The 23,839-nt window shown below is 41.7% G+C and overlaps 1 protein-coding gene across 12 annotated transcripts in view; it reads left to right on the top strand.

Annotated features, from left to right (window-relative positions):
* Window positions 1–23,839, top strand: part of ZMYND11 (zinc finger MYND-type containing 11) — a 73,232-nt gene that overhangs the window by 32,269 nt on the left and 17,124 nt on the right. For 5 of the 12 annotated variants that reach the window (XM_078603798.1, XM_078603795.1, XM_078603800.1 and 2 more), the window contains 7 exons: window positions 14,901–15,060; window positions 17,386–17,547; window positions 18,689–18,766; window positions 19,383–19,403; window positions 21,914–22,006; window positions 22,617–22,704; window positions 23,014–23,069. In XM_078603798.1, coding sequence (XP_078459924.1) covers window positions 14,901–15,060; window positions 17,386–17,547; window positions 18,689–18,766; window positions 19,383–19,403; window positions 21,914–22,006; window positions 22,617–22,704; window positions 23,014–23,069 — 658 coding nt within the window. The remainder of the gene's footprint in view (window positions 1–14,900; window positions 15,061–17,385; window positions 17,548–18,688; window positions 18,767–19,382; window positions 19,404–21,913; window positions 22,007–22,616; window positions 22,705–23,013; window positions 23,070–23,839) is intronic. The other 7 variants (XM_078603799.1, XM_078603796.1, XM_078603806.1 and 4 more) reach the window with 2 other exon arrangements.

Raw genomic sequence — 23,839 nt, 5'->3', positions numbered from 1 at the left:
GGTACTCAGTCAGATCATACGAACCTGTACTTGGTCAACAAGAATAAAGAATAGTGCAGAAGATCAGTTGCTTGGCAGTTTTCAGTTTACTTTAGCATAGCTTCGGAGCATATGCATTTAATAAGCGTGCTCTGGTGGGGTTCACGACCATGGCTTGCTCCCAGTTTGGCTGTTTTGCTGGGTGTTGTTTTCATTAAAAAGAGCAGTCCGCATGCACACCATTATGAATATTTCTTATTGAAAAATGTAATCTGAAAGAAATAATCATGTGAAAAATTTGGAGTATTGGTATTGTACCACGCCACAGTGTAGTGTTTGGTTAGCATTGCTTGTGTGCATTTTCACCGGTAATAACTAGTTGTTGAAGCTATCTGGGCTTGAGCCACCTTTGTGCCTTAGTCTGAAACAGCGACTTCAGAGCTCAGCAAAGTGCAGGGCTGAGCTGAGAGAGGAACCGCAGAGCAAAGTAAGCCCTTGACCATGTGGCAGCCTGGTCTTCAGGGGATGTCATGTCTGCTTTAAAGGAGCTCTTGGCTATGCTCATAAGGGACGTTGCCTCGGGGGAAGGTCTGTAGAAGGCACAGGAGGGCTGACCTTCCAGATCTAATGGAAGCTCCTAAGGTTGAGGAGTGCACATTCAGGGTCTTCTGTCCTGGGGCAGTTGTTTGTGATCGTTTGACAGATAAAAAAATTGGCCTTGACTTTTAAGCCTTGGCTGGTAGTTTGCTGGAAGCATTGTATATCACTCTGTGGGAGCTTTGCAGGAGGCCGTCTCCAGGTCACATTATTTAACATGTGCATTCCACCAATGGAATGGCAGCCTTGTGGGCTTGTACATCAGGAATCTCCTTGGAGTTCATCTGCAAGGTGACAACCCCAGGATGGTTTCCTATTCATTTATTAAGCACTGTTGGTTGGATTACGTTAGCTTCAGTGAAGGTGTCTTTTGGCAGTGCTGTTTTGTCCGGCTGTGCTGTAGGGGAGTCTTCTATCTTCTTTTGTGAATGTGCTGGTACATATCCAATCTGTATGGAATCATGGGAGTTGTGGTCACAGCGTAATAGAAAGTATTTTTATACTTGCCCCATAAATACGTGTTTTGTGTATACGTCACAGTCCTTCCCATTTTTAATTGCTGTGGTTCTGGGTGCCGATTCTTTGGGTCTGGGTGACACACTCTCTGGTGACGAATGGTGGAGACTTCGGCTCCCAGGGCGTTACCATACCTTCAGGCAAATATGGTGCTTACACCAGACTCTTCGTCATTAATTAAATAAGTTAATTAGTACATAGATTTGGGCACATTAATGTGCGATTGTTGCAAGTGTTAGCAGATGACAGTAGGTTATATCAGTATGGATTCGTAGGAATGGCAAATGTACGGAAATTTACTTTTTACATGTTGAGTAAAAAATATACTTTTGAATGTCTTTGCATTGGCAATTTTGATGACCAACATTTGCAGGAATTTGACGGACATAATGATATGTTACAACTTGAAACGTAACAAGCAGAAATGCAACGAAGCTTTTTCCTTTGATTTGTTGGCTCAATTTGGCTAAACTTCATGGACAATTTCCTGTTTGGCCATGGCAAGTGGGGGTAATGGAAAATATCGTTGGCTCATTTTTCACATAAAAGTGGTATTTAATGAATCTTTAGTAAGCGGGTAGGAACTTTTATGCAGAAAATGTGCACTAATACGAGACCAGAATAATTTCTGTGTTGCACAAAGAATAGAAATAAAACAATTTGTGGGCAAGCAACAATCGACAAATTAATGATTGCACAATTTAGTTAATTTAACTTATTTATTGCAACATATGACAGGGTAATTTTTTTTGCTCAACAAAAGTGCATTTGTATTTCACAATGCAGCACATCTGCAAAATTCTGCATGCCATTCGCTGCAACTTGCTTCTCTGCACTTCATGTTTCCCTAGATGTGTTCAGCGTGTGTGCACCTTAATTACAAACAAATACCAAGGCATTTTGTTTGAAAATGAATTGAATGTATTAAGGAAGTTTTTATTTCATTAATGTACTTTATTTCAAAACTCTTTTAAGAGTTGAATATTTTACAGGACAACTCTTATCCACGGTGATTTTACAAAATAATAGCGAAGCTGCTACCGAATACTTGCGATTTGTTCACGGATAAGAAGAAGTGCAAGCGTTTTGTTACTTGGGCACCATTACCACATCTGATGGATGGTGTTCTCGAGAAATTGGAACCAAAATTGGAATAACCAAGGTAGCCTTCAGAAAGATTAATTAATTTCTAACCAAATGTCTTTGCTGGATAATTGAAGAAGTAGATGATTAGGTGAGTAGTAGTGAGAGGGAACGGCTTGCTCACAGAGGTGGTTGAGGGAAGATTCTTTAAGAAAAGACCAACAGGAAAGTAAAGAACACTGATGCCTGAAGCTGTTCCACAAGGACGGACGTGAGGGCAGATGAAGATAACGGTGCAAGACAGAAACAGAGGAGAGCATTTTACCTGGGACCTATCTATGGACACCACCTTAATGAATGAGCTTCCTATGAATATATAACTAAATTAAATCATAATCACTATTTTTTTTAGAGAATTAGATGTTACAATGGATATGAAGCATGTAATTTACTTGACTTGACAGTTTACAATAGCTAAGCTTTAGGGATTCGCTTTTTCACTTTTTCTTTATTTTGAGGATCAAATAATTTTGCTTTGTGTAAATCGAGTTTATCTAAAACGTTTTGTTTTATTTTAAATCGTGAGGTACACTTGAAGGACATACGTATGGTACCAACTTGTTTCTGTACCAGTTTTTAAATGTGTTGCGGCGCAAGTTACAACTCAGAGGCAGGTTCTGTTAGGGGCTCACGCCGAGTTTATTAAGGGATTACGCCTAACCAATCCACCCTAGCCTATAGCTCCCCAGGGGACAGGGTACTGTGAATCCTACAACGCGGCTAACTCGGCTCTCCTCCCTGCCCTGGCCCGGGACTACCCCAACCTCGGCCGGGCGGGCGGAGTAGCCTCCCTTTGCCTCGTGTGAGGATCACCTACCCCGAGTCCCCACTCCTACCCCCGACGACCCCCGGTTACGTCAAGGGTCTCCCTTTAAATACCCTCCGGGGGACATGACGTCACCGTCCCCCAAGGTCTGCCTGACACGTTCTGCGACGCCACTCCGAGGGAGAGCGTGACGTGATGTGACCTCACCCACTACTTCTCTACAAATGTACTGCTTGAAAAGCTGGAACTGGTTCATAGCATCGTTGTTGGTTTAAAAGTGATTCGTCGCCGAGAAAAAATAGATGCGTTTTTTTAAAAGAAAAGGTTGAAGAGAGGCAACATCTTTTAAGACATTGTGACCTAATAGATTTTGTGCAGTGGGTCATAGTGATGGGTATGATATTAGTATCGTGCTCCAATTATGATAGAAATGTAAACTTTATCCTGATCACAGTCGCACCCTTAGTCAAGCAATCTTGTTGTTCACATATTTCAACAACAAAAAAATAATCTATATTTGCTTCATAATAGTGCTTTATTTGAATAATAAAGAATACATTTTAGTAATATGTGCCAACTTAATTTTCATAGCGTCTGCTTCTCTTATGAAACATAGATTTAATGTAAATTTCATGGTCAGCTGTGAATTGGTAATTGTGATGGTCGCACCAGCTGTGGACACTTTGGATAAGCGACGGCTGGCTCGTTCTGCTAATCAACTGGAATATTAATCATTCCTCACATTCAGCTACACGGCACGAGTATGTTTATAGCTTGCTTTTAAAACAGTGGCTATTCAAGGGAGCCTGTGAAAACACTGGGAACGTCACTCTTCTGGGCTGTAAATATGGTTCTTGCCATTGACCATGAGTAATCAACAGGTACCCCTGCATGTGTGCCTTCTGCTAGCGGTAGTCACCGAAGCAATCTTGAAATGCATGCTGCCACATCTACAACAGTGCTGGGACCTCGAATCTGTTAAGATAGTAATCGTTAACATTTGCATTATATATTTGTAGAGCGAAGTCGTAGTACTGTGGTTAGCACACTGTAGTACACTGCACTGAATCTGGCAATCTGAGTTCAATTCCTGGCCAAGTGATGTTTAGGTTTAAACAATTTTGGGAACATGTCTATTTTTGGATTGATCTGAAAATATGACCACTTGCATGGTCATGCTTTTTCCACCAAAAGTGAATCCATCTGGCATCAGGTTACGTCCCTTTTCCTAGCACGAAGACGCAGTGAACTCTTACATCACATAAATTACCTGAAAAAGCAAAATGCAAAAAGATCTGAATTTATCCTTAAAATTTAGAAAATCCAAAACGTCTAAATGATAACATATTAAAGGGTGTTTAAGTTGTCATTTTTTGCAGAAGCCATTACCCTTCGTCCTGTCTGGGGGTTGGAATCGTTTATGGAAATGTTGGCGTGTGAGTGTAGCCCCTGCAGCTATAAAGTGACTCGGTGTCCTGGATGTCGTCACGGGCTTTTTTTGACACCCACAAGCGAGTGATTGGGTCATCCCCTGTGAAGGACAAGCGGCTGTTGAGATTAATGTTCCTGGAATTTGCCATCGGAGGGCATTAAATCAGGGAACATGCAGTAAGAAGGCAACAAAAGGCATGGGCAGAACAATGAAAGGATTAGCAAGCAACTCAGCCTGCACGTTAAAACAGTTATTCTCTATAGTTGGAAATAAATAATTAATAGCCCTATGCTGCTGTGCCGTGATGGGATGCGATGTCTCTTTTGTGCATCCCCAGATTAAAAAAAAACACGAGAAGGCAATTGGTACTGAGTTTAACATATGATTAATATGCCATTAAAACCTAATAAGTATTTCATTGTCATTTTGTGAGCTGTACTGCTGATATTGTTGGATTCACCTACTGGGTAAAACTATGTATTCCATATTATTTTTGGGGTAAATGTCACTTATTGAGGGTTTGGCATTACAGCCTCAAGTCCAACTTGAGCTCATGATGTTTTACACTTTGTGTTTCTAAATGGTTTTTCCCAATTTATTCTGGCCGCAGGTTATGTGGGATCAATTCACATTATCAAGCAGAAATGAAGAGCATCTGCCTGATAAAATATTTTGCACGATGATTTCTCATTAAAATAGTAATAGTGTCAGTAATGCATTATTGTACCTTCATGTCATGAGAAATAAGTTATGTTTGGCAAAATAATACATTCATGATCAAATCTATGAATAGGTGATGACGTGTATTTTTCTTCGTAGCATTTTTTCGTTCTCCACGTACTGGTTTTTCCAGCGTTGTCCCACTGTTACTAACATATCGACAGAGGCGATTCCACATTGCCACATCCGATGTTGGAAAAATTTCAAAAGTAAAAATTACTTCACAAAGCACTCTGCTCCAACGTTGGCGAGTTAACATTGTCAAGCAGAGCAATTCACTATATGTTTACTCTCGGCATATGCAAACATGTAAACGCTTGTGTTGATATCCCTGTAATAGTATGCCCCTGGCACGCTGCAGCTTGGTCGTTTTGGCTGGTCGTGGCACCCGTGTTCAAAGCTTACCCACACATTCCTGTTGGATTAAGGCTGGCACCAAGTGCCTTAGCCACAGCTTTGTTAACCCCTATGTTTAACATGTGGAGAGCCATTTGAACATGTACTCGCTTGGCCCATACTCATTCAGCTTCATCCCCTTCTTCTGTCGGAGTTACTTTCAACATTTATAGTGCACGTTGTTTCAGGTTTGGTTCAGGTTTGCATTTCCCAGAGGTTTATTTGCTGGCAACATTATTTTAATGTTAATCTATTGGGTCCCTTATTAACAAGGTGATGAAATTTATCCATTCAGACATGAAACATTTCCTCTTTTGCAAGGGTGATCTGGGAATCTGAAAACAATTGTGTTTTGTGCTCAAAGGTATAGTGGCTGTGTCTATATTTACCTGCGAAAACTGAGCTGCTATACGTTATTGGAATCTAAATGCACAACTGCAGTAGGTTTGGTATGTAAATGGAATTTCCAATCTTGTGGAACTGTCAACTTCAGCATTGCATTATGTGGTATGGGGACTAGGCAGTACTGTAGTGAAACACTTGTATTCTTAGTAGCTAAGCCTGCGGTGCAATGTTATTCCTGGCTGGTTAAACATTCTTCATTGGTTCTTATAAATATCTGACTGTTAAACCCTTGTAATTTATTCCATTCCCAGTCGTCTGTTTGGTATTGGGTGTGCCTGGGTACAGATTGGATCCGTGTTCTATTTGGGTGTTAACCATTGCAAGTTACTATGGAGCCTCAAATAGCATCTTATAGATTTCACTGCTCATCTGGGCAAATTTGAACCCATGTTTATTTAGTAGTTTGCTGTGTTGGATTAAATAGCATACACCTTTTGCAATTAGGCAAAGGTTATTTTAACATTTGGATATCGCCACCTTGGCTCTTTCCAGAACACAATGGCAATGAAGATTTGCATTATTTTTTAGCCCTAAGATTGCTTCTTGGTTGCAGCAGTGAGTGGTGTATAGGTTGTGTGACATGTGCAGTCCGTTAATAGTCTTGAATATTCACTGCAATGTAATGAAGCTAAAGTTTGTTCAATACAACATGCCATTGGTGTGCGTTGACTAACATGGTGGTATGTCTGTCTTATTCAGTCTCGGATACAGGAGCCAATAATGATGAGAATTTGGGAAGCAAGGCACATTTCATTGTTTTCCAATGGCCCTTCATAGCATGCTTTTCTTTTAATGCAGTGTTATTTATGTTTTTTTTGTTAATTGTGCTTATGCACCACTGCCAATGCAGTGTCATTAAATAATAATCTGATATACAGGTCGCTAGCTTGTCACCATTTTCTTGCATTGGACCAATAGCACAGTGCAGTGTAAGTCAAAATAAACCATTTGAAATATATTTTTGGTGCACTGAACAAGAAAACGATCAGCCATAATGTGCTGGGAAAAGGTACCACAATCTTAATACATTATCTCGCCTTGGCATGGCTTTTCTAACTATTACTAACTGAAATAAGTGACTTGTTGAGTTCCCTGACAACAGGAACAGTTTTGCAAAGTCTGTCATGAGTAAATTGTATTTAAAATAGTCTTGGGTATCATTGGCATGTGTGTACTTATTGAATTGATCAAGAGTATCTCTGCTTCAATCCATGCGGCAGGTGATGAAAATACACCAGGTTCTTGTGTATAAAATTTAATTTATTTATCATAGAGGTTTTTGGGTTAGATTGTGTAAATATATAAATGTGTCGTTAAAACCCGCCACCACCCGACACAGCCAACTAGTAATGGTTGTCACGTAAACAGAACATGCCAATTCGTCACTAGTACAGCACACCAGTGTGTTGGAGAGCCAAGCCACAACATTTACAATCAGAGTACGACGTTTCTTTCAATTTCGATAGATTATTTAATTCGTCTTGGCCAGTCGTAGCTAGTTTTGCACAACACTTCAACATTATCAAAATCAATTGAGTGTCCTTGTTGGCACGCGTGTTCTGCTACTGCTGACAGTTGTATTTGGGAGAACTTAATATTTATCTGATGTTCTTTTAGTCTCGTGCTGATCATTCGTCCGAAATTGAAAGAAATCAAAATAAATGTAACCGTTCGGATAGCTACCGCCTTAGTGCTGCGTGGAAGCGAATCATCAAATAATACATTATTTAAATGCATTCCTACAAAGAGCAGCGTACTTCAATAGGGATTACCGTTGGTAGGAATATTTTAATAAACACAATAGACAGGAAGGACAAGTTCCAAGGGCCTGCATAATGCACATGCATAATGTAAGTTGCCTCAGTAATCCCCCCCCCCCCCCACATTGTGCAAGAGAGCAGAAGCGTGGTCAACACATCTACGCCGCTAAATAAGGAACGAAACAGTAAGACTTTTCCACAAATCTGGCTGTTGCCTGATGAAGCTAGTTGTAATTACTGCCAAAATGTCATACTGTGATTGTAAATGTTGTGGCTTGGCTCTCCAACACACCGTTGTGCTGTAATAGTGACGAATTGGCTTGTTCTGTTTACGTGACAACCCTTACTAGTTGGCTGTGTCGGGTGGTGGCGGGTTTTAACGACACATATATTTATGCGATCTAACCAAAAAACCTTATGGATGATATTGGTCGCAAAAGCCTACGTGTTAAACTTGAATTCATTTTACGTTTACTTTTGTTAAGTCTTTGGACTGATGGCGGAGAGTTGGTGCTTACTTGAAAGGTCTTGGTCTAAGAGGATAGACCTCCACGCTTAACACCTTGGCCTTATCTTGACACAGTAAAGCCTGAACATTTTTGAACGGCTTAATATTTATTGTAAGGAATGGATGAGATGTGCTTTTCCCAATGGTTTTTACAGCCATTTTGACATATTTTTAATTGGTGCTTTAATGAATGGCACATTGTGGCCTTTTAACATCGAGCTGAACGATTTAATCAGACGGGTGCCCCCCCCCCAGCCTTTTGATAATAATTTTCAATCGTCAAAATCAATGACAAAAAGGTTTGGCATATAAAGTCCAAGGTTTCAAGCTAGGTTCACGGGTTTAATGGGGAATCATTTCCCACAACACCATAGCCGGGAATGTCTCACTCCATTGTGTGGAGCTTCCAAGGTCAATTGGAATGTCGTGCACGGCTCACAGCATCCCACTTGTTCATGTAGCACACCACGCTGCACGTCTAATCCAGTGGTACAGCGCTGCAGCATTTACGCCCCCCCCCCTCCGTCTGCCACGTTGCTCGTGAATGAATTCTCTGAGACAACCGCCTCTGGCCCTCGAACGTCGAGTTCGCTTCATTCCGACCACTCGATCACCTCACCCCCCCCACCGCGCCATGCTCGGCCAATAGTGTACCAGTTGCCGTGGTAACGATAGGCGGTCGTCACGGAAACCGACGTGCCGCTGCTGGCAGAGTGTCTTCAATGGCCGACCGCCGTGAAGTGTGCCCATCACGAGGCACGTTTGTTTTGCGCGTGAAAATGCGGTGCCCTGCTTTGTGCAGTCACGTGGCCAGATGGTTTGTGTTTGGCCGACGCCGCACGCCATGTTGAGGCAATGTTTGCATGTCGTACAGTGGAGGGGAGGGAGAGTTCTCTGATGGAGCCGGCCGGCGAAGTTCATCCATCGCTCGTCGTGGCGTTAAAAGTTGGCTGAGCACTTGGTTGAGTTCTGTCAGAGATGGAACAGTGTTCATAACATATTTATAGAATTGAGCGACCAGCGTTGTTGTTATTAGACATCTCTCATATCCCCTCCCGAGTTATGAGTGTGCTGCGTTAATGCCTTAACACGTTTCGTTCATGTTTTTATTTCAATTATTAAACACTTTATGATAGTACTTGTTTACATAGATCAACAAGAATAACATTTCGTTCACGATCATTACTGGTAGTATGAAGTGCTGTGAGGCAAGATTGAGACTGGATGGAGTAGAGTGCGGTTATTACTGGGTTGATTTATATGTATGAAAGAGCAGTAAAAATATACCCCTATTATTTCCTCATTGCGCTGGAGAGAGCAGCTGAATTGTTGTTAAACATTTACACACATTAACTGTACTAAATAGTTTACAAGTTTTAAATGTATATATTATACATGAATGAATTTAGATATTAATAATTGTTGCACCTCCATGAATATTAATCAATTCGATTTTTTTTTTTACTCCAGTGGTGTTATTTTATTATTCCATAATTTGATAACGTGATCAATAAACTAACATTTATCAAGATCATGCACTTACAAGCAGGTGAGGCACCGCCAAGACAAAAGTCTCTTTTGCAGGAAGACCTGGCTGTGTGGTGGATGTGTGAGGGGGTGCCTCTTATGGTGTTCCTCCGCAGGAGCCATGGCCTGACACTATCATCTGAGCATGTTCCAACTACAGTGCACCAGCACTCGCTCCAGCCAGAACTTGACAGAAAATGCCACTCTCGAGCAGAGGTCGCAACCGGGTACCCGATACCCGTACCCTACCCGATACCTGTCTACCCGTACCCGGCCGGGTATGGGTGCGGGTACCCGTTTGCGACCCTGGTGCGGCCGGGTACGGGTAGGCCGTGAGTCACCGGTGTGTAACCGTTTGTCACTCATTTCCCAACGTCTTGTCTTTTCTCACAATTCAAGTGCCTAGAATCAACCCACCCGCGCCTGCAACATGGCTTCATTCCAGAGGTCGCAATCGGGTACCCATACCCCACCCGATACCCGGCCGGGTACGGGTAGCCGGGTAGCCGGGTATCGGGTAGGGTACGGGTACCCGTTTGCGACCCTGGTGCGGCCGGGTATGGGTACGGGTAAGGAATCAAAACCCGTTTGCGACCTCTGCTCTCGAGTGCTTGGTTAATGTCCAGGTGTGCGAGTGGGGAGGTAGGACTATCATTGCTGCCAGCAACCGTTTTTTTTCCAGGCTTTTGCAAAACCAGCATGATGGGGAGTTGGAGCGAAATGCGCCATGATAAGTCAGGGCAGCGTTCGTGCCACACTCACCCTCCGGGTCCAGCTGCTTACCCGAGTGTCTCATTTGTAAAAAACCTCGGCAGACTGTTCGCTTTGATATGTCTGGCTCACGATATACAGAGGACATGTGATGTTGGCATGCATACCTGTCACATGCATATATGTGAACCTGTGCAGTTCTTGACTTACGAAGACCTTAATTTAAAAAAAAAAATTTCACCGTAAATTAATTCAAGGTGTGCCCACCCATCTAAGTGTGCTGGGTGCCTCTTTACGACTTGAGTTTTTTGCTGTTGGATACAGTGCTGTAGGATGGCTTTCAATAAAAGTGTATCGTAGGTCCAGGTATAATCTGCATTCCATAGTATATAATATATAATCTACCTGAGTGCCTGGCACATGAAGGATGGCAGGGTGGCACAGTGGTAAAGTTGCGCCTTGGATGACGACAGGCCTGGGTTCTATTCCAGACTCCTGTACCTTTCTGTGTTGAGTTTGTATGTTCTCCTGCTGTTCTGCATGGGTTTCTCCAGGTTCTCCAGTTTTGTTCATGGCGAATATAAAAAAACCCAGTGTAACTGCTCTTGGCCAAACATTCCAATGCTGACAAAATACCTGAAAATTATTGAATTGGGATCACACAGCAATATTGTCCCCTTCCTGAAAAGTATTGACACTCCAGAAGGATTTCCTGGGTAAATAAGTGCAATAATAATAAAAACAACAGTTATTTAACATAGAGCCAGTGATTGAGTGTTATCATGTGTTGGTGGGGTCGGTGGTGACTCATTTCGCAATAAAAATGTGTAGGTTTTTGTTGAAAAGTGTGCAAATGCTTCGTCTAAACTTTTAATGCTTTCATTTTTTTTCAATCAAAAATGATATATTGTTTGCCAGTCTTACTTTAAAATCTATCCAAATCCTCAGGTACGAATTAATATAATGTTGGTTTCTAGAAAAATAATCCTTACATTTGTATTCCTTCCAGGCGTGTCTCTAACACTTGCTTCCCCCACTGCTTAACCTTCTGTATAGATCACAACATCAGTTATATAGTATGAAATTACTATACCTTGTTGCAGCATGAGACAATCCCAATAGCAATAGATGTACCTATACAACAACTGCAAAATTTTTGCCATCTAAAATAAAATATAAAAAAAATTCCCTTGCCTAGATCCCAATATAATAACATGACAGTATTTTTTGTCAGTAATAGGCTTATATGGTCTTTAATTTGGCAGCAAAGTCTGGTTTTAATTACATTTTACTGCAATAATTCCAAAAACAAATCCCTTATAAACGAAATAATATATCTACGAATATTCAAGCTCGCAGCAAATTTTCTTACATGCACAGCTTATGAAATAGCACATGCAATCTGGAAAATAATTCCACATGTGTTTGCAAATAAAAAGCATCCCGAACTGGTCATCCTGTTGGTCAGAGGTGGAGACTCGCCCTGACAGATGTTGTATGGAACACAACCAGTCGCAGTGTTGTGAGAGTTGCAGGTGCAAGTGTTAAGCTTACAGGATGCTGCTTGAGTCTGGGAATGTAGCTGTTGGAGCTGCTGTTCAATTTAGTCACACTGTTTGTATGCCTGCTCTTGGCTGCCACTAATACCAAATGGCAGCGTGAATTGTATGAGATTTCCTGCCACTAATCTACACTCTATTTATCTGCTGGAAGTCAAAGCAATTAACAGCTGTAATACAGGTGTGAGTGACTTTTCCATGTTAGGGGGTGTTTATTGGAATCATTACTCATGAAGGCTGCCGAGGGACTTTTTAGTCAAATCAGCTGTTACAGAACTAAGCCTGGTTGATAACTTGAGGATCCGGTAACTATATGTTATTTCTTTCTGTTATTTGTAATTTTCTCTGATTCTTGCATTACGTAATTTCTACGGAAAAATCTTGTGCAATCTGTTTTCATTGCGTGGTTAACTGGCCTTGGTGTTGGTCCACTAAGAGTTAAACGCATCGCAAACATTTGCAAGACATCTCTATAGGTGTAGAGAGTTCAGACGGAGAATAATAAAATATAAAGTCACTCAACCTGCTGGCAGTTATTGCCCATGTTAACGATTAATGGAAAAGCACTGGAAGAGTTTGTGGGAACGTGTCAGGCATGATGCATGCCACATTATTTTTGCCCCCCACTCAACTTGCGACAAATCCCTCTCAGGAAGTGAGGGCCCAACAGAAGAGGCTTTCTTCTTGTGGAGAAAAATATGGCCTTAATTATGCTATGAAAACGAGCATTGCTGATGGCAAAAGTCCAGACTTTGTTCTCAATACTCAGTGATTCTGAATCTGCATGCAAGTGAGAATAAGCATTTTTGGTCCAAGAGGGGGGGATCACACATTAGTGAAACTCTGAAATCTGATGGGACGTTAGATGGCCAGGAGATTACAGCAATGGGTTTTGAATCTACTTGAGTATTAACGCTGTGTACGTATGGGTTTATATAGATACTCTAGTTTCCTCCCTTGTGCAAAACATTAGTTAATGGGATTCACCAATCATCTTGAAGCAGAATTATCCTGGAATAGTGTCCCAATACTTGAGCCTTGTTGAATAAATAAATCTATGCCAGTCCCTGACCAATTGCTATATTTATAAAAGGTCATATTTTCTATGACATTTTGGACGGCTTAATATCAATGCAGCTGTGCCACCCTATGAAATTGCAAGCATCTTTTTGAACGTCTGTTCTTGTTTGTCTATTATGATTTATGCCAACTCTACTCATCTCGGCTCCCTTCACAAGAGTACACATTAGCCATGAGTGGAATATTTAATGGTATGATGTTAATAACACTAGATTTAACAGTAACATTTCCAGCATTTAAATGCGTGTTAAAAGTTAAGAACTATTTGAAAAATCACTTGATTCCACTTTAACGGTGACAGCTGCAGTGATAAAAAAAGGCTAAGAAACCAATATAGGCTTAATGGTACATTCAAATGGAGATGCATATTTTAGACCAAACTGATGCCCCATTGCGCTAGAAAGCTATGTTGTTCTTGCACCATGCACACAGGATATCCCAGTCAACACTGAATATGTAGTTTACACTTTGGAGCTTTGCATCAACAAAATAATCGTGGACCTTTGTGGAAAACCAAAGGTTTTACCCAGCTGTACAGAATCAATTTTATTCTGTGTGCATGTGGTTTTTATTCATTGGTTGATATAAAAGCAATGTTTGGCAGGTAGGCCTAGGAATGTAGCTGAACATATGTGGCCTCATGTTTGCCGATTTCGTTCCACAAATGCAATGTGGAATTTTTATACTTAAAATTGTTTATTCATTTAGTTCAGATGGTCACGTCTTTGTGTTGCGTGTGTATGTGGCATAATGTAAATTAAGATGTGTTTGACTTGAAGGTCATTCCTCAGTATTTGGTATTATAGTATTAACGTTTTTCTTCAAATGAGAACACTGCTGTGAAACTTAGATTTCTGTGTACTTTCATATTCCCTTTACTAACACATAATTTAAATTAGACGGGTATGTCAAATACATTTGCTAACCTTTTGAGGATGATTTTGATGTCAAACTTGTTCTTTTAAACTATGTCGGCATCAAGAAAAAAACAATTTTTGTGAGTAACATTTTTTAATGGATGTCGAGAAAATGTGATTGTCAATTTGACAGGTAATTTGTGACTCCTTTGCATTTTGTGCGTATATGTTGCGTACGCGGTGTGCGCATATCCGTTTTGTGGAGTGCGTAGCAGCATTGTTACCTGAACCCAGGTGAACACCCGAGTTTGATTCTTGGCCACGGTTAGCATCAGGTGGCCTTCAATGAATACACTAAAACCTTGCCCATTGCGGGGTTTACGATCTTGAAAATAGCCGCAATATGGAGAGGCATATAGGAAACTAGGGAAGTATTTTGAATGTGTACGGTATTGTATACCTTAAAGTAAACCTGAAAATAAAGGTTAATGACATGTCCAGTACATATGCAGTTTAAGGAAGAACAAGGTAAAATACTTGCTTGCTATGAATGATGATGATGGCGTGTGTATTCTTCCATAGAGCATCATCGCGAGCAGTACAGTTGGAGTGCACTATTTTTTTAGATGCGTTTTTTACGGGAATCTCAGTCAAAACGACGAATAATCTAGCCACAGGTGTGCAATCGGCGAACCGTACCTCAATACATTTTGCGCAAATAGTCAAATCTACGATGGGAAAACCCGCGATGGGCAAGGTTTTTATGTACATGATAGTGTAGAAACATCATCACTGGGGAGACAAAGAAAGACAAGTGTCGTGCTGGCCAGACGAACACCTTGTACGCCGCCACTTTTAAGAGGTGCCCACCTACAGAACCTGCCCCAACAGTCTATGTAGCTGACATGGGGGATCTTTGTCTTTGTGTGTATGTTGACATGAAGGCACGTGGCACGCATTTACAGCATGCATCCCAAGGAGACGTCTCGTCAGCTGGGACTGGCTGTGAAGGATGGCCTGATCGTGGAGACGATGACTGTCGGCTGTAAGGGCTCCAAGCTGGGCATTGAGCAGGAAGGATATTGGCTTCCTGGGGAGGATAATGTAAGGAACTCGCCTCTACTGCCTTTCTACAACTACATTTCTTTGTTCAGTAAACATTTATCTTGCATTCACGTCTACCAAATCTCCCATTGTCACCCAAACAACCTGATGAGAAATGTGTGTGTGTGTGTGTATGTGAGCTTTGTGTCTATTCCTCTTGTTAATTGTCAAGTCGGCTGGGCTTTCCTCACCGTTATCGTCAGACAATGTACCGCTGAATGAAGACCTGTCCAAGCCGGCACCACCATCTCTCATGACCTTGCGCTATAACTATTCGCCTCGCAACCTGCACACGAACTGATTTCATTGCTCCCCCCCCCCACTGTCGTGGACGTCCTGTCGGGCACGTTCCCTCCCTTGGTTGCCACTCCATCGTTAGTGTCGACCACCGGCCATCATTCCTTCTAGAAAAGTATCTTGCCCAGGTCCACATTTGTTAACAGTCAAAATTATGTCTTTAACCTAACTGTTTTCCAACCCATGTGTCCCTCATTCTCAGTTTCCAAGTGTGTATTTATTCACACTTTCGCATTTTGTTTCATTTTCTTAATCTGATCCATTTGCCATAGCAGGGTAATATGCACTGTTTATTAACTTTTTGTACAAGACTTATTTTGCGCATTCATCTTGAGCAAACTTTTGTAGCAGACATATCCACAACTTAATTCCTATTGCACATTACAATGATTGTCGTCGGAAAATATGAAATGGTTAATATTTTCTAATATTTATGTATTTGTCCAATCCAATTTCCTGTGCTTATTAAACTGTCGCTAATGTCGATTTGGATTGCATTTATTTGAGTTGAAAAACAATGAGTTATGGCAGGGGTATCACAGAACAATGTTTTGAACCACATGATATTAAGCTGTGTTTGCAAATTCTCTCATGATTGTATAAAATGTGGGAAATATTACGTAACTCCCTTTGCGCACCGCCTTGGAGTATTATATTGAATAAATTAAACATTGTTGCTTTCCAAAAGAAGACCTTGCTGTTGTTGAAACCCAAAAGGGGCAATTCTGTTGCAGTTTTCCTGCTTGGATCCTTGCCAATTTAGCTGATGGCCTGAACTACATTTAACGCTAAATTTGGAGTGGCAGCATTACTAGATTTTTTTAAATATTCAGAACATTAAACATTTGTGATGGTTTTTTTATATTAATACTCTGAAATGTCATTGTTTTGGTTTGAAGATTTTCATCGTCCAAATGTTAGGTTTGCCTTGTTTATCTAACAAGGCGGTTATTAAGGTGATAGGGTGGCTCAGCGGGTCAGACTGCTGAGTTGTTACCTTCCTGAGGTCCTGGGTTCAAGTCCAGGCAGCCTCTAATGATTTCAACTAGGATCTCGAGTGTAGCCAAAATTTATTGTCTCATTTCAGTCACCAACGGCAACATACACACACAAAAAAAACGATCTCACTAATGTGTTTTTTTTCTACACTCAATTTGGCAAATTTCCAGCAACTCGTAATAATTTAATTAGTTATTTGACTGTCAGCATGACGAACATTACTCTTGGTGGCAGGGTGGGTGAGAAAGTGCTGTGGGGTTACATTAGGGGATCTGAGAGGTAGCTCTTTAATAGCAACTTCTGTGCAACATTCTCTAACACGAAGGGTTGAATTGCTCTTCTAGAGATCTGAATGTATACTCTGTCTCATGACATGACCCAGATAGGACTTTTGAATGAAGAAAACAAATAATAAAAACAAGGCAATGAAATGCATCATCTTGTTTATTTGAGTTAATTGCGTCATGTTTTCTTACGAGTGTTGATTTCTGCATTTCTATTTTAGAAAATATACAGTTTATAACAGGTGGGTATACACGTTTCTGGCCAGCCCAGTTCGTCTAATCTCTGGTGAAACCTAGTTGTATTACAAGGTGTAACTTTCATTGTAGCAGCCATACCTTTGTATTTTTTTAATTCCTCATTTAAAAGTAGATATTTTTTTACATGGCAAATAAATCACAAGTGACTTCCTGATTATCGGTTTTGAATTCTCACCTAAAATTAGCATGATGTTATGGCAGCCAATGAGAAATGACAGCGGTTATTGTGAACTTAGGAAAGACTGGGCCATGTTAAACTTAGAGACAAGTCAGGAGATGCATGTATAGACATGTAATTTAGAGGCATCGTGACTGGGGTGTAAAAACAGCTAATCTCTGATTCCAGTGGCAGGTGGGGAGCATGGCATTTACATACTTATTTTTGTGTTTAGTTTATTGTCCTTTCCCCGCACCTCCGATTAGCATGTTTGGCTACGTACGGTGCGAAAGAAGTTCAACATACCTACATACATTTGTCATCTGGTAGCCCGAAGAGGAGGAGACGAGCGACTGGTACTGCTTTGAGTGCCACCAAGCTGGCGAGGTGCTTGCGTGCGAGAGCTGCTTCCGCGTGTATCACCCGCGCTGCGTCCCGAGCGAGATGGTGCCCGGCGATGCCGACACGCGCTGGGCCTGCCCCATCTGCCAGGTCCTGTCACACACCGCACGGTCCATCACTGGCCCAGCGCCGTACCACTCATTTGCATGCAAAACGCCAGCGCCGCCCTCTTACAGCAGACGAGTCTGTGTCCATTAATGTGGTCAGATCCAATTCATTCTTCACTGGTTCGTTGAATGAAAGTCATGCTTATACTCGCAATCAATTATTCAAATGTTGCTTATAAGAATTGTTTTCAGTTTATGCAAACGATCCTGCACATTTTTATTTGTCCAAATAATTGACAACGTAAGACCTTGCATGCAAAACGCTAGCGCTGCCCTCTTGCAGCATACGGGATGAATCTGTGCCCATTAATGTGATCAGATCCAATTCAATCTTCACTGGTTTGTTGAATTAAAGTCATTCTTATGCTCGCAATCAATTCCTCAAATGTTGCTTGTAAGAATTATTTTCAATTTATGAGAACGATCCTGCACGTTTTTACTTATCGATCCAAATAAATGACTGTAAGATGTAGAGATGACAGCCGCAAGATATGAAATATTTTATAAAATAGACTGGCAGTTCACACAATATGCAATAAATGCGAGGCAAAGAGTAATTGAGAAAGATCATGAAATGATACAGATGAAGCAGAGAGCATTCACAAGACCCCAAATTCGGCCAATTTGCTTAAATGGGATTGGAGGGGGTTAAATTCTTACATACCTTCTACATTACTACATGGTATGCGTTCACATTAGGCATAGCCATGTTTTGCTGCGGGTCACGTGGGAAAATACCAATCGCATCTTGTTTTATCACCTCAACGGAGTGATCACTCCATTGCAACATCTCTTTGGTCATACAGTATTTCCAATTTATAATGTAATTAATTGATTGAGAAAAAAATAAAGCAGTGAATTGAGCCACGTTGTACCTTTTGGTGGACGTAACTTTTGCCAGCCTCGCACCATCTCACTACCTCGCCACTTGCACAAAATGACGGCTTTCTGATTGATCGGTTCTCGAAAGGCAGGTGCTGCTGTGTGGAGCTGGGAAATGCCATCTGAGCTGCCGTTCTCCCTTGGTTGTTATTTGTCATTACCCACAGCACCTCGTAAATGTCCCTGCCCTATGGGACTGTCAACTGTCACTAATGGGACCATTCTTGTTGTATGTTGTACAGAGTTTCAAGCAGCGGAATTGGCCCAAACAGGAGCTCTGCACTTATCTCAAGTTTGTGGTACAGCGCATGAAGGAGAAGGTGAGAACTTTGAAATCCTAGTCACTCGTTTGTTCATGACTGTGGGGGCCCCTTGTGAATAATATTTGCAGTTTTAACTCCATTTTAAATATTCTTCGTGATTTGTTTTTGGAAGTGGGCCACATTGTATGAACGGCTTTGGGAACGTTGAAATAATTTCTATCCCAGTTGGCGCCAACGCAACGATCACATTGACACATTGCTAATCTTTCCGTGCAGTTTCTCTTTATTTTTGAAAAGCATTAAATTATATTCGCGTCATTGGCAGTGCTTGACAGTTTTGTATTTGGCAGAATATTGCGTTCTTTGGGGTGGTGTATGTTGGGAAAGGTATTCGGGCATGAGAATGGAGGGTGGGGAATGGCTAACAGAAATTCCCTTTTAATACGACGACCAGCGCACCAAGCATCATCTATTCTATGAAGCCACTGCTTGCATGACATTTTTATTTACAAGGGGGGCCGGCCCTGCTTATGACCAGTAATGCCTTAGGTGGTACAATAATGCATGGCACGGGGACGATTGCTCACGAATTAAATGTCAACTCCGCTTACTATCGTGTGTGTTTGTGGATCCCGAGAGCTTGACATTAAGAGGTTTCCCGCTGTATTTTCAGTCCTCAGACATCCACCAGAAGGTAAATGAAATGCTGCACCCCCTTGCAGCCACATTATTTGGCTTCATATTGCTGTGTCTGATGGTTAACCCCTTTTCACCTACTGCATTACAGTGAAACCTGTGTAATTGCCAGGCCAAATCAAGTTACCAAATCTAGGGGGGCTGATGGAAATCTTTATATACGCATTCAGTGGTTTACTTCTGTACTTTTAGCTACACCTGACTCCGTCTTGTTTTGGTTGGTCCCTGTTTTAACCCATGAACAAAAACAGAAACACTCATGAGTGAAATATTCTATGCCTGTGTCATTGTCTTTAATTTGGGGTCTGCAGCTGTGACAGAAATTGGCTGGAAAATGTAAAAATTGTTATGCTAGTGTTTAGCCATTCCTGAATGCTTTCCTTGGCCAAATGCCATGTTGCTGAGCTGGAATTGATTTCTGGGAGCCCAGGTGCCATGAGGCAATCCTTGGCATATATACGATGATATAATGGTGGACATTTGGGTATCTCATCCTTTTGGTCTTACGATCTTTTGCAGTGCTTTTCTAGCAACAGTGGGCCCGCACTTTACACAACTGTTATCCATACCAGCTGCAGTGTTTATAAGCTGAATCTCTAACATTGTGACATTTCCATCATCCTTTATTGCAGAAAAAATATTTCTGGCAATAATTTATGCTTTTGTTCTGCATCAATATATTATCACCATACTTTGGCTTTAAAGGCTTTTAAAAGTGTAGGTAAGGGCAATACTAGTTGGTGTGGATATGATTAAACAAGTCTGCCTCTTGAACTAACGTCATAAACTATTTGCAATCTGAAATGTGGCTTTGAACTTGGGTTGCTAGTCTACCAGGCAGCATGTTGGTATTGGGAACGATATGAATCAACCATTGGATTTGTGCAGAGTATATTTTTTGTGAAATTAATTCGCAACCAAAAATCAAAGCATTCAAATTTGAAAATGGGTACGCATTTACGAAATTGTCTTACAAAAGTTGTTTATCTAGAATTTAACAATGTTCTTTCATTAAACATACTCTTTACTAGCATCCCACATCACTTTTTCCACTTGGGAGCTCATTGGCCATTTACTAACATTATTTCCACACTGCTTTCTGTGCTGCTCACAATGCATTAAAATGCATAATGGTTCACTTATGCCTTGACCAAAGACAATGAATGTAACTGGGTTGAGGGAGGGGTACTTCTAATGGAGAGAAAATTACACATTTTCACTAATTGTCCACAACACAGAAAATAAATGCAGTGAAGTGTAGTTTCAGCATCGCAGTATTTTTTTTAAAGGACCACAGAATACACATTTAAAACGCACACGACAGTTGGCAGCACGCCACCCATTGGTGCGGATGGACGCTTTAAAATAACAGAATAAAAAAACTGTTCCCTTCCTGTGCGTACATTTCTGCAGTTACGGATGGGCAGATGTGCTGATTTCCCAACGCTGGGTGAAACTGTGGCCAACCAAAGCGTAGGGGGGCATGTGTGGGGGGCGTGGGGGGAGGGGCGATAAACTGCAGTTGCATCCACACTTTTGGCTTAAGTGAAAAGTTTAATATTCTTTGTTCTGAGAGGTGGTAAGTGGGTCCTGAAAACAGGTGGGTGCTATATGCGTACAGACATTTTCTTGACACAGGTTTCACAATTTTTTATTTGTATATATCACTTCCCTCCATAAGGTATTTTGGCAATAGAAGATATCATTTAAAGTTTGTTTTTCGGGAAAAATGTGGTTCAGCCTGCATCATGTTTGTCTTATGGACACTTTAATGGATCCATGACATTTAGTCATTTTTGCTTATATTTACTGAAATTTAATGAACGAGTTGTGAAATATACTCTACTCTTAAATACATTCCATTATGTTTAGCATGTGTGTTACTTATGTTGTAGTTATAAACTATGCGAGAGGGATTTTTTTGCAAGTAATATTGTATGAAGTGTATTTGCATTTAAACCATGTTTCAGATTGTATAAGGCTGCATAATAAGTAACACAATGCATAAATAGTACATTGCTTTAACAATTTATAACATTCAAGAAAAATTTCTAAATTAATGCGCTAAAGAGCATACATTGTTTATTGCGATGACCTAAACGTGTGTTAACTTGCAAACAGTTTATCCTGTAAAGGTCCATTATGCCAAATCGATTTTAACATCACAGACGCAGGTGTCACAAGGAATTTATCTTTTACTTCACATTTTTCTTTCTGACCTTTTCAGTTCCATACATAATTTGTCAATGTACCCTTTATTCCATTCTGTGATCATTCCCTTCTGATTTGCACAATACTTTTACCCCCACTACCTGTTCTAAAAAAAGTAAGCACGGCGACTTCGGCTCGTCTTTTCTGCATGCCGATTCACTTTGGGCCCCCAGAGCGCAGATGGCACCAGCAGCAGCAGCAGCGATATGGCTGTGGGTAGCATCCCCCCCCCAACACCCCTCTGTCCCTGCCCACTATGTCTTCCCAAGCCCTAACAGTGCTTGTGGCTGTGTGCAGTCCCCAGACATTTACAAGAAGGTGAACGCCACAGGCCACCCGCTGTACAGGCGGCTTGTGCACACGCCGATGGACCTGTGCTCCATTCAGAAGGTAACCATGCAGAGTTTGCCTGCCTTGCCTGCCTGCCTGTCTGCCTGCCTTGCCTTCACAGGTTGTTTGGCCTGCAAACTGGGACGCTCGTTGCCGTTACAGGAAGGAAGTTGTGTGTGTGTGTGTCTTTTTTTGGTGATATGGTCTGACGTGCTCTTTGGTTCTTTCGGCAAAGTGACGTACATAGAAAATTAATAGATCACGACGTTTCGATCGCAACACAAGCAACCGTCATCAGGTGAGACAAACACAGCAGGAGAACTGCTGACGTGTCACCTGATGACGGTTGCTTCTACGTGACTTTACCGAAAGAACCAAGAATATGATAACTTTCGTTGGATCTTGTGTAATTGGTTGACGTGGCTGCTGCCCATGTGTTTTCATTGAGCTGCTTGCAGTATCGAGGCGAGTGATCGGAGTATTTAGAGAACATCTGCTTCTCACTTTGCTTCTGTCAAGCAGTTCCTGTGTAGTGGGGTTAAACATGGAGCACCTTGTGTCCTGATTGAGAGCCAGACTCGGAGGTGATGGTGTCAGCGTATGGTTGCCTTTATTTAGCAGTGGTTGTTGTGCCCTGCGTGTGCGCTCATGACTCGTGCTCTTGCTTCAGAATGTGGAGTTATGCAAGTATCGGACGGTGGATGAGTTCCTGAGTCATGCACAGCTCTTGCTGCATAATGCCGTGCTCTTCTTTGGAGGTGTGAACAGGACATTTGTCACTTTTCTTTGCTGGGGATTAAGTTAACATGACCTAGCAGCGTGTAAACTACAGACACTGCTTACCCATATATGATCCAGCTTTGTACCAATCTACAGATGACGCACGTACACATTTTGATTGCTATGGATGTAAATTCAGATATTTTGTCCCTTACGTATGTTACCACATTTACATATACAATTTCTTGCTTCGCTTTGGTTTATTAAAGGTGTTCTTGTGTGCCATATTGTTCATAGGAAGTGTATTTTTGTTATGAATTAAACACTACTCGTGTCTTCTGCAACAGAAATAAGTCCTCAGGCTGAAGTGTCCAAAATTCTCTACCGGGACACAAAGCATGAGGTGGGTGTGCTTGGTATTCTTGTTCTCTTTCCCTGCATTAGCTGAAAGTAGTTTGTTCACCCATGTGTAATACGAGAGTTCACCGACGATCGCCGATCAGTGGGATAGGCTCCGCCGCCTGGGCCATCAACCAATCAGAGGGATGAGCCGAAGTTTGGGGCGGAGCTTAAAGGCTCTGGGGAGTAACCATCTAGAAGGGTCGTGAGGGGGCGTGGCTGTAGGCGGGGCTTGGTGATGTAGGTCATGGGATATTAGGGAAAGCGGAGGGAGAGCTCGTGGTCAGTGTGTGGAGTCGGAGAGCGGGACCACGTCTTGCGCTTCCGGAACGCCAGCCGCCACGTGGCGGGCCGGAGGCTTCCTCCTTGCGAGCCGCCTGTCAGCGGCGCGCAGGAGCGGTAGAGGTTGTGAGCGAGCTGGCAACATCTAACCACGTGGGAACGGGAGTGCAGCCATGTCTAGAGTGAAGAGCGCGGAGCTGTGCAGCTGTGAAGGAATGAATAAATAATAAAGAAGACACAAGTTCCAGATTGTCGTCGCAGTGGTGTATTACACATGTATGAATGTAGCAGATTGTCTCTGAAGATGCTGAAAAGATCCATACACGCTTTAGCCAGTCCCACCTTTATAGCTAACAGAGCTGCTTATATTCTACCAGGAAAACCACTGCATTGTTAGAATATCGGAAACTTTTCTCAAGTGCGCCAGAAATTTGATGTTCAACAGCAAGGCGTAAGGTTAACAACTGGTTGCTTCTAACCAAATGTGCATGG

This window comes from Lampetra planeri, chromosome 21, assembly GCF_965212315.1.
Source record: "Lampetra planeri chromosome 21, kcLamPlan1.2.h2, whole genome shotgun sequence".
NCBI classification, from domain to species: Eukaryota; Metazoa; Chordata; class Hyperoartia; order Petromyzontiformes; family Petromyzontidae; genus Lampetra; species Lampetra planeri.
Note: the sequence above shows the minus strand (reverse complement) of the source record. Positions and strands in the feature narration are given on the sequence as shown.